The following is a 15,148-nucleotide window of genomic DNA, read 5'->3' as shown; positions in this document are numbered from 1 at the left end:
TCTGGCTCACCAAGCCACCGGATCCAGCCTGTGGAAGCAGCAAGGAGCCCCAGGCAGGCTCCCCTGCTTTCCTCACAGCCTCGCGTGCCCTGCAGAAACGTGCTGCTGGGACGTATTTCTGTTTTAAAACTGGAGGGGACGGGGGAAGCTTCCGGAGCTGCCCCCACCCCCAGCACAATCCCATTGACCAGTTTCTGGCTAAAAAACAGCCAATGGGAGCTTGTTTGAATACCAGGCAGTCAAGAAGAACCACGCCCCCCTCTTCTGGCTCAGTCATTCGCTGAAGCACACGGCCAGGCCAGCAGGCAGGCTGGCTGGGAAACATTTTAAGCTCTGAAAACCTTAGTTCTGCAGGCAGGCACGCTGGTTTGGCTGCTGGCTGATAAGTCTCCTGGCCACAGCCTGCCTCTGACACCCCAGCCCCTCCTGCCCCAACCCTTTGCCCCCCACTCAACATAACCAAACCCTCTGTCCCCTTCTTGCACCCGTACCCCCTCCCAGATCTGCCACCCCAATCTCCTGCCCAGATCACAATCCCCTTCGACCCTGAGTCACGTCCCAAACCCCTGCACTCCAGTCCCCTGCCCTCGGTCACAATCGCCTCCTTCACTGAAACGCCCACCCAGACTCCAGTGTCCCTCCTGCACCCCAGTCCCCTACCCGAGCTCCCCTCTGCACCCAACCTCCATCCCAGACCCTGCACGTCCTCCATTAATATCACGGAAGAATGCGGTGGCCCTCGACCACTTTCCAAAACCTTGGCATGGCTCCCTGTCAAAATTATTGCCCTCCCCTGCGCTAAGGCTACACAATTCAAATCCGTTCTCAGTGACAGAGAGCTCAGGAAGCTAGATTGTTTGGCAGGAAGCGACATTCCTCTGCCACATTGCAGCTTAGAATCACAAACTATTCGGTGACTTTGAGAAGTGTTACAAACTAGCTGAGTGAACGGAACATTTCTCAGACTCCAGGAGGCCCGTACTCAGATCGGTCGTCCACGAGGGCCACGCCATTGTCCGTACCGCTTTACAGGCCTCACTTGACGTGGCTGACACGGCAGCGAGGCCGACAGCTCCAGAGGTCATGAGGCCCAGGGCTTCGTGGCTTCAAGCAGCGGGAGCGCCTAGGGAGTTGCAGTCTAAGGCAGATAAACAGAAGCTCTTCGCAGCCAAGATGGTCGATGTCCTACATAGCAGCAAGGACTCCCTAGCGCTGGGCATGTGTGCACCACTGTATCGACAGGAGCGCTATCCCCCTTAGAACAGGAACAAGGACAATTATTACAACCAGCACAGCAAGGGTCATATGACTACAACGGACCCAGACAACAGTCTCAGAAGACGCGCCCACCCCAATCCCACTCTTTGGGTTCCCAGGCTGCAAAGCAGCAAATGTGAACCTTTGGTCGAGGGTCTGCCTGAGCTCCCCATGCATCCAGTGCCAACAAGCCAGTGCCATCTTTTCGCCTACCGACTATGTCCCTTTCGTTTCACTTTCCCCTTACATCCCCCCAGCCCATCCCTCTTCAGAGACTAGTGATGTTAAATATCGATTAGTTGAATAGTCGAGTAACCTCATGAATTCCTAGAATCATAGAGCTGGAAGAGACCTCACAAGGTCATCAAGTCCAGCCCTCTGCCCACGGTAGGACCAGTCCCAACTAAATCACACCCAGCCAGGGCTTTGTCAAGCCGAGACTTAAAATCCTCTAGGGATGGAGATTCCACCACCCTCCTTTGGTAACCTATCCCAGTGCTTCACCACCCTCCTAGGGAAATAGTTTTTCCTAATATCCAACCTAGATCTCCCCCACTTCAACTTAAGACCATTGCTCCTTGTTCTGCCATCTATCACCACTGAGAACAGCCTCTCTCCATCCTACTTGGACCCCCCCCCCCCTTCAGGTAGTTTTAGGCTGCTATCAAATCTCCCCTCACTCTTTTCTTTTGTAGACAAAACAATCCCAAACCCTTCAGCCTCTCTTATAGGTCATGTGCTCCTGCCCCCTAATCATTTTGGTCACCCTCTGCTGGACCCTCTCCAGTGCGTCCACTTCTTTTCTATCTGGAGGGCCCAGAACTGGACACAATACTCCGGATGTGGCCTCACCAGAGCATGGTTGATATTTGAGCCACTCATCCTCTAACTTTCTCTTTCAATATGGAGCCCAGCTTGCACTTCAGATGAAATCACTTCTGTCTTCTGGGAGGAAGACAAACATGGCACATGCTGTGCAGGTCTCGCCAGCTGATCTTTCACTCTCCATCCTGTCTCCTTCTGAGACACTCCTCTGATGTTGTTTTTATTGCCCCTGAAGCCTGAAAGGAAGAAATGAGAGAGAAAAGAAGAGACAGAAAAGAAAGAAAAACACCAGCCACTGTGGGGCTGCTCCTATGGTGAACTCCCAGGCAAACTCCCCTGTTTGCTGCTCACTACGTTCACTCCGGCTGCCTTTTTCATAAGACTGCTGGCTCCAACCAGATGCCTGTACTTGGAGCCCTGCCTCATGGCTAGTTGGTCTTTCTAGGGCCACCTGAAACTAAACACTCCCAATTCACACTTTTCAAACAGAGAAGCACATGGTCAAACAGTTCCCACAGCTGATATTTGGATTCTCGATAGGGTTTTATTTCAATCAGGTAGTTTTGGTTTTAGTTTCGTTTTAAAGAATGCCAGATGCACCTAACCCCCTTGAATCTGTCCCACCAAACTCCCAGTTCACTAGCTCTCTGGTTGCTTACTGGCAGGCTTTATATAACTCTTCATGATAGCCCTGCCCCCAGTAAAGGCTGGATGAATGAACAAAGGGCTGGGCTTATGAGCAGCAATCCCATTCCAGGCACAGCCCATTGTCCTGGCACAACCAAACCCTTCACTGCTTTAAGAGAAGCTGCGTTCCAATCTGGTGGTTCTACCTCTTCCTGTTTAGAAGGAGTTCTTCCTCAAATAGACAAGCCAACAAACTCTAAAATGCAGAGTAGATTAGATACAAGGCTGCTGTCAGCTAATTGCTAAATTATCTGCCAGAACACTGACATTTCCTAGTACCTAAGTAGCCCCATCATGGTTCAAGTTGTCCCCTAAGAAGATTGGAAATGGTGCACTGCCACTAGCACCACTCCCCTTCCCAGGGCGCAGAGCGGAGCCCCAGGATGAGTCATTGTCCCCTGAGGGAAGGAAGGGAAATGACCCTTGCAGGCCCCACAAGAGTCTGTCTGGTGTCCCGGGCGTTTCCTGTTGGGTGCTCTGGGCTGTCTCCACACTGGCGGTGAGTCACACAGCCCCAGCTCTCACCTGGCACAGGGGGTTCGGGTGTTCCCAGCGGGTCAATGCCGGCAGCGTCCCCAGCACTCAAGGGAGGCTCGACACCAGCACCTGCCGATGGCCCCGGGAGTCGGGCTCCTGCCAGGGAGTATTTCCAGGTTCAGCTGAGACCCCCTGGGCATGAGCCAGCACCTCCCAGTGCTCCCCTGGCCCAGCCCGATTAGAGACCTGGGGCCGGGCTGCTGCTAACGGGCTGTGCTTCTCTTCCTGCAGACTGAGAGCGACGGCTGCCTTTCCTGGGAGGTGGGGACGCCTCCCTTCCACCTGACCCGCTCTGGCTACCAGATGAACCTGGAGGCCATGGCCTCTCTCATGGAGGAAGGGACAGGTGGGCCTGAACCCAAGCAGACCTGTGCGCAGGCACCCGGAGCAGTGAGCCCAGAGGCAGAGGGGTGTCCCTGCAGTGACAGGGCCAGTGCTAGGCCAGCCCTTTAGAGATGGGCCTGGGGCAGCGTTTGTGGTGGGGGCTGGGTTCCGGTTCAGCCCCTCACAAGGCTGGAGCCCTCATGTGAGCTCAGATCTGGGCCCAGCCCTGCACTCCCCACAGCTTGGGGGGCTCAGAGCCGGGTTCTGGGGCCCGTCTTTAACACTGGCTGACATGATGAGCTTCTCCCCAGCCCTGCCCCCAGCCGGGGTCTGGACAGTTTCCCTGCCAAGGCACAGCAGGGCACAGCCCCTTCCCCGGACATGTCCAGCCCCAGCTATTGCCAGTGATGGGCCCCTGAGGTGGGCCCGTGCTTGGGTCTGGCAGCAGGAGGTGGGATGCAGGGCTCCTGTGCCCTGTGACCAGACACACACAGGGAGAGGACCCTCTCCGGGGGGGGTGGGGGGGGAGCATCTCCTGGGACGACGCTCTCTGGCCTCTGGATGGACCAGTTGCTCCAGCTGCTCAGGGGCAGACATGGGCCTGGCTTCCTGGAAAATCCATCCCTGCCTCATTTACCCCCCCCCCCCCCCAATTCTCCCCCAATGGCCCCTGCAGCCCTCGGCTAGCAGGGTAGAAATGGCTGCACAGATCGGTATGGAGAGAAATCCGGGATTCAGCCTGAATTGGGGGGTGGCTCCCGGCCCCGTCTCCCATCGGCCTCCCTCTCCTGCTAGGGGTGGTGATCAATGCGACCAGGAGCTGCCTCATCAACATCGTGTCTGAAATCGCCACGGTGACCTTTGAGGAAGCTGACGCTGCCTACAGGGCTGGGATCCCCTACACTGGCAAGGTAATGGGATCCCTGGCAACCCACGTGCTCACCCCAGCGCCCTGCTGTTCCAGTCCTGCCCCACACCCACCCCAGCTCTCCCCAATCCCAACCTCCAGCGGCCCCGGCTGTACTGTTCCTGCCACACACCCACCCTAGCTCCCCACAGCCCCATCTCCATTCCTCCCCGCTGTTCCAGTCCTGCCCCACCCCAGCTCTCCCTGGTCCTGACCCCACTGCCTGGTACTGTCCCCAGAGTTTCGTGTCTCTCCCTTTATCTCCTGGCTCAGATGCTCCTGAAGGCAGCAGACGGCTCCGCACTGAAGAATGAGACTCTGCGGCTGTTTGTTAGCTCTGGAGTCATTCGTGAGAACCAGACCTTCCTGACGGATGAGTCTGGCAGAGCCTCCTTCACGGTGGACACCTCCGGCTGGACTGGGACAGTCGCTCTGCGGGTAAACAATGGGCCTCTGAGCCCAGTGGGGCTCCTGTCCTTCAGGCTCTGTTGTTGTTCTGTGGCTCATAGTATTGACTACAGGCGTGCCTAACGAGAGCCAGGTTTGGGCCCTGAGGTGCTAGGTGCTGCACACGCCAAAGCAGCAAACCACCCTGCCCAGAGAGCCTGCAGGCTGAAGAGCCAAGACAGAGGTGGGTGGGGACGGGGCAGGACCCAGCAGCAAAGCCATCAGAGGGGTGGTGCAAAAGGCATCCTAGTGCTGCCACTTCTCTTCTCAGGACCATGTGGGGTGCGGTTTAGTTAGGAAGGTCGCCCCCTTCGGGCTGCTCTGGGCACCCGCACCCACCAAAGATCCCCAGCTCGGGGCCCTACATCTCAGGGCTGCCCCATTCATACTACTGGGTTCTCTAGGCTCCTATTACAGATGCAGGGTGAGGGGCCATGGGGCTGAGCTCAACGAGCAGCATCAGAGCCAGCCCTGCCCGATGCCTGTTCTGTGCTGGCACTCAGCACCAGGCGCGCCCCCTCCCTCTCTGTCCCCAGGGGCACTTCAAGGAGGCAGGTCCCAGCATGGAGCGTGATGGAGTCTCTCCCTGTTACCCGGATGCCCATCACCGTGTGGAGCCCTTCTACTCCCGGAGCCGGAGTTTCGTGAAGTTCCGCAGGCTGGGCGGGGAGCTGCCCTGCGGCCAGACTCAGCGGCTCCACGTGGACTATGTCCTGGCGAGGGAGGCCCTAGGGCGAGGGTCCAAGAGCCTGGATTTCATCTTCCTGGTGAGGCTAAAGTGTGTGTGTCTGTCTGTGTGTGTGCGTTCTGGGAGAGCCACGCCGGGAAAAGTTACAGGGCTGCGCCCCTCCCCCCCCGTAAGGGTCCCCCCATTGTTCAGCTGTTCAATCTGGCCCTGGCTCTCTGCGGGGGCAAAGGTGTTTGCAGCTCTCAACCCCAGCCCGGCAAAGGCTGAGCCGGGAGGGGCTCTCAGAGCGGGGGTGGGGGCATTCTCCGAGGCATGTCCTGCATGGCCTGCCCGGCACTGTGCCCCGTGACGCCTGCCTGTGAGCCTGATCTGGGCGGGGGAGCACTCAGCCCCCTGTAGCTTTCGGAGGCCAAGCCTCCCGGCGGGGGAAACACTCACCGCCCGGTTCCCGCGCAGCCACACTCACCCACAGGTGAGTAAAAAAGTTTTGTATACCCCGCACCCGAGTATACCCCATGGGGGAGGGAGGAGGTTTGTAAAAATGAATATAACCCCTGGGTTATATTCCCTAAAATACGGTATTAATGTCATGGTCTTCTGTTGAGATGTGTTTTTGTATTTAATTCCTAGACTGTCATTTCCCATTAAAAGTGCTGTCATGTGGGTGGAAATGGGGGAACTATTGCATTTAGTGATATCAGCAGAACTGACTGGAAAGGGGCCTGCGTGTTGTGTAGTTTTGCCTTAATCTTTGTATTCATGCCTGTCAGTGTGAAAAACTATTTGCATATAGTTGCATATATATTTGCATTTATATGCAACCACACTTGTGCTGAGAGTATCATTGTGGTCCCTGGGGCTTCCAAACTTGAGTAGTGTGCAGCGGCAGTCAAAAAGGCAAATAGGATGCTAGGAATTATTAAGAAAGGGATAGAAAATAAGACCCAGAATATCTTACTGCCCCTGTATAAGACTATGGGACGCCCACATCTTGAATACTGTGTACAGATGTGGTCTCCTCACCTCAAAAAAGATATTTTGGCCTTGGAAAGGGTTCAGAAAAGGGCAACTAAAATGATTAGGGGTTTGGAACGGGTTCCATATGAGGAGAGGTTAAAGCGACTGGGACTTTTCAGTTTAGAAAAGAGGAGACTGAGGGGGGATTTGATAGAGGTCTATAAAATCATGAGTGGTGTGGAGAGGGCCGATAAAGAAAAGTTATTTATTAGTTCCCTAAATAGAAGAACTAGAGGACACCAAATGAAATTAATGGGTAGCAGGTTTAAAACGAATAAAAGAAAGTTCTTCTTCACACAGCATGTAGTCAACCTGTGGAACTCCTTGCCAGAGGAGGCTGTGAAGGCTAGGACTAAAATAGAGTTTAAAGAGAAGCTAGATAATTTCATGGAGGTTAGGTCCATAAAAGGCTATTAGCCAGGGTATAAAATGGTGTCCTTGGCCTCTGTGTGTCAGAGGCTGGAGAGAGATGTCAGGAGACAAATCGCTTGATCATTGTCTTCGGTCTACCCCCTCTGGGGCACCTGGTGCTGGCCACTGTTGGTAGACAGGATACTGTGCTAGAAGGACCTTTGGTCTGACCCAGTACGGCCGTTCTTATGTTCTTATGTTCTTATGTACACAGATGACTCCAATGCCCACCAACATCTGGCAGGTACAACTACTAAGGGTATGTCTATACTACAAAGTTAATTCGAAATAACAGCAGTTATTTCGAATTAACTTTAATAGCGTCTACACAGGCAAACTGCTATTTCGAAATAAATTCAAAATAGTGGAGCCCTTATTTCGAATTTGGTAAACCTCATTCTACGAGGAGTAACACCAAATTCAAAACAGCTATTTGAAATAAAGTCCGTGTAGACAATTAATTCAAAATAGGGGCTTCCAGCCCTTCCCAGGGAGCTCTGGGCACAACCAGGAAAATTTACTCTCCTCTTCCGGAGCCATTAAAGGGGTAGACCTTGGCCATAGTGCCTGTGCCAGCTCCACGCCTGCCAGCCCAGAACCAGCAGTGGCCACCGGGGCCAATGACCCAGTGGCCCCAAAACATGAGCCAGCAAGCCACTGGCAGCCAGCCCTCAACCATTCCCCAGGAGCAGTCTGCCAGCTAGTAGGAGCCTGACAGGGGCTGGAGAAGGCGGGCGCCTTCCTGGTCCAGGGTGGAGATCATGGACCTTGTTCAGATTTGGAGGGGATGCCCCCAATGTCCATGATCTCTGCACGCTCTCCCTCAGGGCTTCCTGGATCCTGACAGCCCCCTGATGGGCCCCCGAGATGGCAGACTGCAGCAAGTACAGCTGGGCTGATGGCAATGACCCCACGAGATGCACCGGTGTGCCCAGGGGCAGCTCTAGCTCCATGTGGCTGAGTGCTGTGGTGTCCCGAGTGCGGGCACTCAAAGACAGGACTGCTTTGCTGTCCCTCATCGAGGTAGACAAGCAAGCGGGGAACCCTGAGAACTGTCTGTCTGGGGTGTAGGGTCCCTTTAAGCATGGAGCTCAGTTAGCCTCAGGCAGCAGCCCCATGCACTAAGTCCCAACCTGATGCCCTGCAGCACTGGTTCCGGCCAGCCTTAACTTCGATTCAGGGTCCACTCAGTGTGGACATTTCAAAATAGCAAAGTACTATTTCGAAATAATTTTTGTGTATAGATGTGTTATTTTGAATTAACTATTTCGAATTAAGTTAATTCGAAATAGCGCTGTAGTGTAGACATACCCTAAGTCACCTGAGTGTAGCATCCACAGGGATGGAGAAGTTACTCACCCAGTGCTGTAACGATGGTTCTCCAAGACGTGTGTCCTTGTGGGTACTCCACTGCCCTCCTTTCCTCCCCTCTGCTTGGAGTCCTTTAATGGATTTCAGGTAGAAAAAGAAAAGAGGGAGATGTGTGCTGCTTATGCTCCCAACAAACAGGAGTCGTGCAAGACAGGGAGTGCACAACATGGTGCGAGGGGCACTGCTCACCAAAAACCTCCGATCAGCGGTGCAAGGACGCACTGAGACCTGAGTGGAGTACCCACAGGGACACACATCTCAAAGAGCCATCGTTATGCACAGGGTGACGAACTTATTCATTTATGAAGTTTTGGGGGGACCGTGACTCTGGACAGTTGTCTGTGGCTAGCTAGTCTTACTGTGACCAGGGGGAGAGTCTCTGAAATGTTGGCCCGAGGAAGATAGCTGTCTGTTGGTGCAGGAAAGCAGTGTGTCTGAATGAGGTTTCTGATTGCCTGTCTGGTGTCTCAGAAGTGAGGCTGGAATTAGACACAGGTCAGAGAGAACTCAAGGGTCATGAAAATGTTTCTCTAAAGCAGATTGCAATTGATGGTCAGGTGAAGCCCTAATAGAGGAGAAAGATAAAGTTCTTCTTCGAGTGAATGTCCCCGTGGGTTCACTTTGGGTGCTGGTGAGTCCTCACGCTGGTGACTGGAGATTTTTCTAGCAGTGTCCTTCCATGCCGAGCGTGTGCAGTAGCGTCTCCTTATGCCATTGGTGTCTGTGAGGTGCTGTGCCATGCACACACCTCAGTTCCTTCTCTACCATCCTCCGCTGCAGACAAAGCTCCCTGTCAGTGGCCTCCTTTTGACCTAAACAAGAAAAAAGAGTAAAATTTCCCCAGTTTTCCTTTTATCCAAGTTTCTACTTCTTCCCTTCCTATTCATTAAAAAAAACCTTTTTCCTCAAAAATAAACAAACATGTTTCCTTCATTTCCAGTTTAAAATGCTCACCAGGTTTCAAACACTGTGACTCTTGTTGCTAAGCCATGCCGGTGTCCGACGGCCACTCTTCCTGTAGCAACTGCGTAGGAGAGGCACATATGGCGTAGAAGTGCCCCCAATGCTCGAACCTCATGGCCAGAGCAAGGTGGGACTGTGCTAACAGGCTGAAAACTTCCCTGTATGAGAAGTTGTTACAACCTTTGCATGATGACTCTCCCCCCAGAAATAAAGCCATGGACAAGACCAGTGATATGAGCATCAGTCATCCCTCTACCTCCTCTGATAGGGCAAAAGAAAAGCCTTTGGTTTCCTAAGCCAGATTGCTGCCCCCAGCACCGAGCTCATCCAAAGTGACAAGCCTGGCACCTTAGGTATGGCACTGGGTATAAGGGAAACTGAGGAGTTGGTGCAATGCTTCTGTACTGCCCAGGAAAAGTGAGTTGCTGCTTGGAGAAGCTCCTAAGGAAGAGAATCCTCCCAGTGATTTTTTGCAGTAAATTTGCTGTGGTTGACGGGAGTAATTTTGTTGAGGGGGTTAGGGTTAGGGTTTTACAGAAGGTCTACCTGTAAAAGGCAGCAGTTTATTTCGTAAGAAACTTGTGTCAGTACCTAAGAGCCAGAATTTTTCTGTTAAAAGTGACTCAACTGATTGCATTTGAGAAATCCAGTGTGGACAGTTTTAAGGAGACTTCAGATAGGTTGAAAGTTGTTTCAGAGGAATTGGAAACAGCCAGATAATTGGAACAGCCCTCTGATGACCCCTGGTCGGTTCCTTCAGCATTTGTACCAAGACGTTATCCCCAACATTCTCCAAAAACTTCCTGGATTGTCTGTGTCCTGCTGTATTTGTCTGCTAATAGATTTCAGGGTGATTAAAGTCCCCACGAGAACCAGAGCCTGTGATCTGGAAGCTTCTCTCAGTTGTCTGAAGAAAGCCTTGTCTGCCTCATCCACCTGATCCGGTCTATAGCAGACACCAACCACAACATCACACCTGTGCTTCTACCTCTAAACTGAACCCATGGGCTGTGTCTACATTGGCACCCTTTTCCGGAAAAGGGATACTAATGAGACCAGTCTGAATTGCAAATGCCCCGGGGATTTAAATTTTCCCCACAGCATTTGCATGAACATGGCTGCCACTTTTTTTCAGCTCGGGGCTTTGCTGGAAAAAAGTGCCAGTCTAGACAGGGATCTTGCGGAAAATAAAGCCTTTTCCAGAAGATCCCTTATTCCTCTTTAAAATCAGGAAAAAAGTGGCAGCCATGTTCATGTAAATGCCGCGGGGAAAATTTAAATCCCTGGGGCCTTTGCAATTCCGACTGGTCTCATTAGCATCCCTTTTCCGGAAAAGGGTGCCAATGTAGACGTAGCCATAGACTCTCAACAGGCTTTTCACCCTCTATATACTTGTGACAGGGAATTCCTTGCTGCAGAGGCCCTACCCCCGCGGCCCTACTGAGCATGCCCAGGCTGCAGCTCAGCTATAAAATCCTGGGAAGAGACTCAGTCTGGGCTGGTGGTTGGAGGAGAAGGACCAAAGAAGGGAGCTCCTGACCAGTGTCCACCAGTGACCCCAGGAGAAGCCAGCGGAAGCACCAGGATCAGTTAGGACATCACTGGAGTTGGCCATAAGGGAGTAGTTGCCCCCGAGAATGCGGAGGACCCTGCAAGTACGTGGGAAGAGGCCCCACTGGACTCAGACCAGGTAGGAAAGGGCCCAGGGCAGGAGCAGGGGCAGGAGCAGCCTCTTCCACCCCGGGAACCTTGGCGTGTTTCTGTAGGATTTCCCTCACTGGGGGAGTGGCGGGCCGTCCTGCCACTCACAGGGCCCTGGGCCAGGACCCGATGGAGTAGGGTGGGCACGGGTCCCCCTACCAGGGGTGTAGCCCCTCTGGATCCGTGACGCACCGACACAACCCTGCCTTAAAGGGCCAGTCATTGACCTTGTTTAGAGACTCTAGCCAGTGGGCCATGGGCCTTGTCTTAAAGGGCTCGCCAGTGACTATGTTTTGACTGGGGCTAGCGAGCCCTGACTTAAAGGGCCAGCCAGTGACTTTATATGTTGATTTGGGGTCTTGTCCCTGCCCTCCTTCAACAGGGAGGATGGACAAGAACACCACTTGCGCTTCAAATTCTTTGATCCTTCTTCCCAGCATTACATAATCCACAGTAACCCGCTCAAGGTCATTCTTGGCCATATCATTAGTTCCCACATGGAGAAGCAGGAAGGGGTAGCGATCCGAAGGTTTGATCATTTTTGGAAGACTCTCAGTCACATCCTGAATTCGAGCTCCCGGTAAGCAGCACACCTCTTGAGATTCCAGGTCTGGACGGCAGATGGATGACTCAGTCCCTTTTAGGAGGGAGCCGCTGACCATCACCCATCTTTTTCTTTTTGGGGGTGGTGGTCATGAAAAGCCCGTCTCTTGGACTACGCATCCCATGCCTTTTGGTAGATGGTGTTCCCTTCTGATTTTTTTTCTCTGAGAGGTCCCTGTCAAAGCATTCTCTAACGCAGTGCCTGTGGAGAGAGCTCGAAAGTGATTACTTACCTCTACAGGAATGGGGGATACCTGAGTTGGCCTTCTTTTTCTAGAGGTTACATGCTGCCAGTTCCCTTCTTTGTCCTGTTGTGACGGACCGGGCCATGTCTGGGCACAGCTGAGGGCTCCCGCTCAGGGCGAATTGCTCAAATCCGGGGCTCCTTACAGCCCCCAGACTGGTGACCTCTCCAAACAGGCCACAAACCAGTCCGACAGAGCGCTTCAGCAGCCTGCCTGAAGCCTTCCGAGCAAAACCCCTCCGACACCCCAGCAAAATCCGTGCCCCAGACGGCCCCGGGCCTCATACACAGGTGGGGGGTCCTAGCACCCAATCCCACCTACCCCGAACAAGTTCTGTCCGGTTCCAAGAAACCAGCCACAGATCCCTGGTCAATTTACCCTCTGGAACTTACCCACAAATCACAAAACACATAAACAGCGTACATAGGATTATCCGATAATAACCTTCTATTCAATACCTCACATGGCCCCCTTCTATACCATTTTTGGGGCCAACACCCGCACCCATGGGTGCATCAGTGATCCGGCTGCTCCCCCCAAGATCCAGCAACGTGACACCTGTACTGACCTCACTGTCTCTTCCGCCTGCCATGCCTGCAGGATTAAACGCTGCCTTGTACTGAGGAAGTCTTCATCCTCTCTGATAGAGTGTAGGGTCAATACTTGAACCTCCAGTCCTCTAATTTTTTCCTTCCAAAATGGCGACCAATTTGCACTTAGTGCAGATGAAATCCCTTCTTTCTTCCAAGAGGAAACAAACATGGCACATGCTGTGCAGGTAACAACAGCAGACCTATCACCATCCATTTCTGCATTTCTAGAAGAAAGATTTTAAAGGATGGCAAATGTACCTCACCCCCGTCCCAACTCCCTCTCAAAACTCCCTGTTAGCAGTCTCTGTTTGCAAGCTCCCTGGTCGCTGACTCACTGCTTTAGAAAGCCCTGGATTGCCTGATAGTCCCTCCCCCTGCTAAGGCTCAGCCAATCAGCAGAGGCTTCTAGATTTCAAATCTTGATTAGAAGCCCACAGCTGCCAGCTCTCAGTCACAGCACACACTCTGTGGGGGAGGGGAAGGTGAAAAAAACCCAAACCAAACAAAAAACCCACCTCCACACTCACAAACACAAGCTCAGCACACATCAAGAAATCCCCAAACACAATACGCACTACAGACAGCCACTTCCCTCAAGGGTCCTGTGTTTGTTTCTCCTTCCCCTGGAGAACTCCCTCTCAAAACTCCCTGTTAGCAGTCCCCATTTGCACCCCTGGTTTGTAGTATTCTGATTCTGCTTGTGCTGCTCATGTACACGTGTGACTTTTGTATATAAAGTTATGAATATGGGCTCTGTGCTTGTAGTTTAAGTGTTTTCTGTCTGGGAGACAGCAGCAGGTGTCAACCACTTATTGGAAGGAGTGGTTATCCATGAATAGCTCTGCTGCATGGACAATGGATCTTACACCCTCAGCCTAATTCCTTAGTGGTTGATGATGCGAATCGAAGGTCCAAAAACTCTCAGCACGAGGCACATACACAGGACAAAGACCACAAACACCTGGACGTCTTTGGGAGGAAAATGTACTCTCCTCAATCTTTCAGGTTTGCATAGCCAACTACATGGCACTACTTGCAAATCACGATATCGATAATTGTGTGACACTAACAGAGCTCATGCACAATATTGCAGAGGATAAAAAAACCTATCCTCAAAGGAGTCATCAAAGAGGGATACTCTATATCCTGTATGGTGTTACAGATGGCCCTTGATACCACAGATATGGCCGCAAGAGCAACTGTGATGTCTATGGTAATGAGATGTGCTTCTTGGCTGCAAGCAGCAGGAGTCCTTAAGGTTCTCCAGGCCAAAGTAGAGGACCTGCCATTCAATAAGGCCAAATTTGTGGCTGGTACCAACAAGGCCTTGCACTCTAGCAAATATTCATGCACTACCTTATGCACATTGGGTTGTACACTCCACTCTACTGAAGGAAGCGCTTTCCCGCAGACACAGGGAAACGGCCTTTACTAGACAACAGTACCGGCCTTCTGAGCAGGACCACTTCTGACTGAGAAACCAGTGTAGGAGAGCCCGAAACAACTGCTCTTTCATGACTCAGGTCTCTAGGCAGCATGTATGAGAATCTGGTCGAGGGTCTGCCTGACCTCCCTTCCACTTCAGTATCTGGCAAGTCCTACATATTTTACCACCTCCCCTATTACAATCAATGGGCAGCAATCACTACAAATCTGTGGGTCCTAGAAATCATCAGCCGGGGATATCCTATCCCCTCCACAGCAATCCCCCCAACTTCCCCTTCCTCTTCCTCTCTTCAGGGACCCCTCTCACGACACATTGCCCCACCAACAGGTTCATTACCTCCTCAACATAGGAGCCATAGAACTAGTCTAAGAAAAATACAAGGGAGAGGTTTTTATTCAAATTATTTTCTCACTGAAAAGAGAACATGGAGTTGGAGGCCCATCTTGGACCTACACCGATTAAACAAGCACCTCTGCAAGCAGCGATTCACAATGATCACTCTCGCCACTATGATTCTGGCAGTGGACAGAGGGACTGGATTGGAGCCCTCAACTTCCAAGATGCAGAGTTTCACATCACAATAGATCCCGCACGCAGGCGTTCCCTGCGATTCATGGTAGCTTCACACCATTTCCAGTACAGAGGCCTTCCGTTCAGACTCTGCTCTGCTCCCAGAGCTTTATCCAAGACCCTCGTGGTGCCAGCAGAGCATCTCAGATGGAATGGTATCGTAGTGTTCCCTTATCTGGACTATTACCTTATCCAAGGTCCCTTGCAATGGGCCATGAAAGACATGATCAAATTCACAAAGGCCTTTCTTCAGTCATTAGGCTTCATTATCAATGAGCAGAAATTCACAGTACGCCCCACGCAATCCTTGGAGTTCATCAGGGCTCACGTAGATTCCACAACAGCACAAGCCTATCTCCCCAGTCACCCTTTTGGCAGTATAAGAAGCCTCATCACTAATGTTACCACCAGCCTGACCGTGCCCATCCGAACTTGCCTCAAGCGTATGGGGTGCGTGGTGGCCTCCACTTACATAGTCCTGCTCTTTTGATGTTTCCAGCACTGGATTTCTTCAGTGAACCTGCCAGCCAGCTGCCTCATCCACAGGCACGTTTC

At 52.3% G+C, this 15,148-nt stretch overlaps 1 protein-coding gene across 1 annotated transcript in view; it reads left to right on the top strand.

Moving 5' to 3' along the window:
* LOC102452635 (alpha-2-macroglobulin-like protein 1) overlaps positions 1 to 15,148 on the top strand; it is a 124,022-nt gene that overhangs the window by 7,352 nt on the left and 101,522 nt on the right. The window contains exons 9-12 of the mRNA XM_089773964.1: positions 3,538 to 3,652; positions 4,426 to 4,541; positions 4,811 to 4,975; positions 5,521 to 5,751. Of these exons, the coding sequence (XP_089630090.1) occupies positions 3,538 to 3,652; positions 4,426 to 4,541; positions 4,811 to 4,975; positions 5,521 to 5,751 (627 nt within the window). The remainder of the gene's footprint in view (positions 1 to 3,537; positions 3,653 to 4,425; positions 4,542 to 4,810; positions 4,976 to 5,520; positions 5,752 to 15,148) is intronic.

Source organism: Pelodiscus sinensis, chromosome 29, assembly GCF_052426305.1.
Source record: "Pelodiscus sinensis isolate ZL-2025 chromosome 29, ASM5242630v1, whole genome shotgun sequence".
Taxonomy (NCBI): domain Eukaryota; kingdom Metazoa; phylum Chordata; order Testudines; family Trionychidae; genus Pelodiscus; species Pelodiscus sinensis.
Note: the sequence above shows the minus strand (reverse complement) of the source record. Positions and strands in the feature narration are given on the sequence as shown.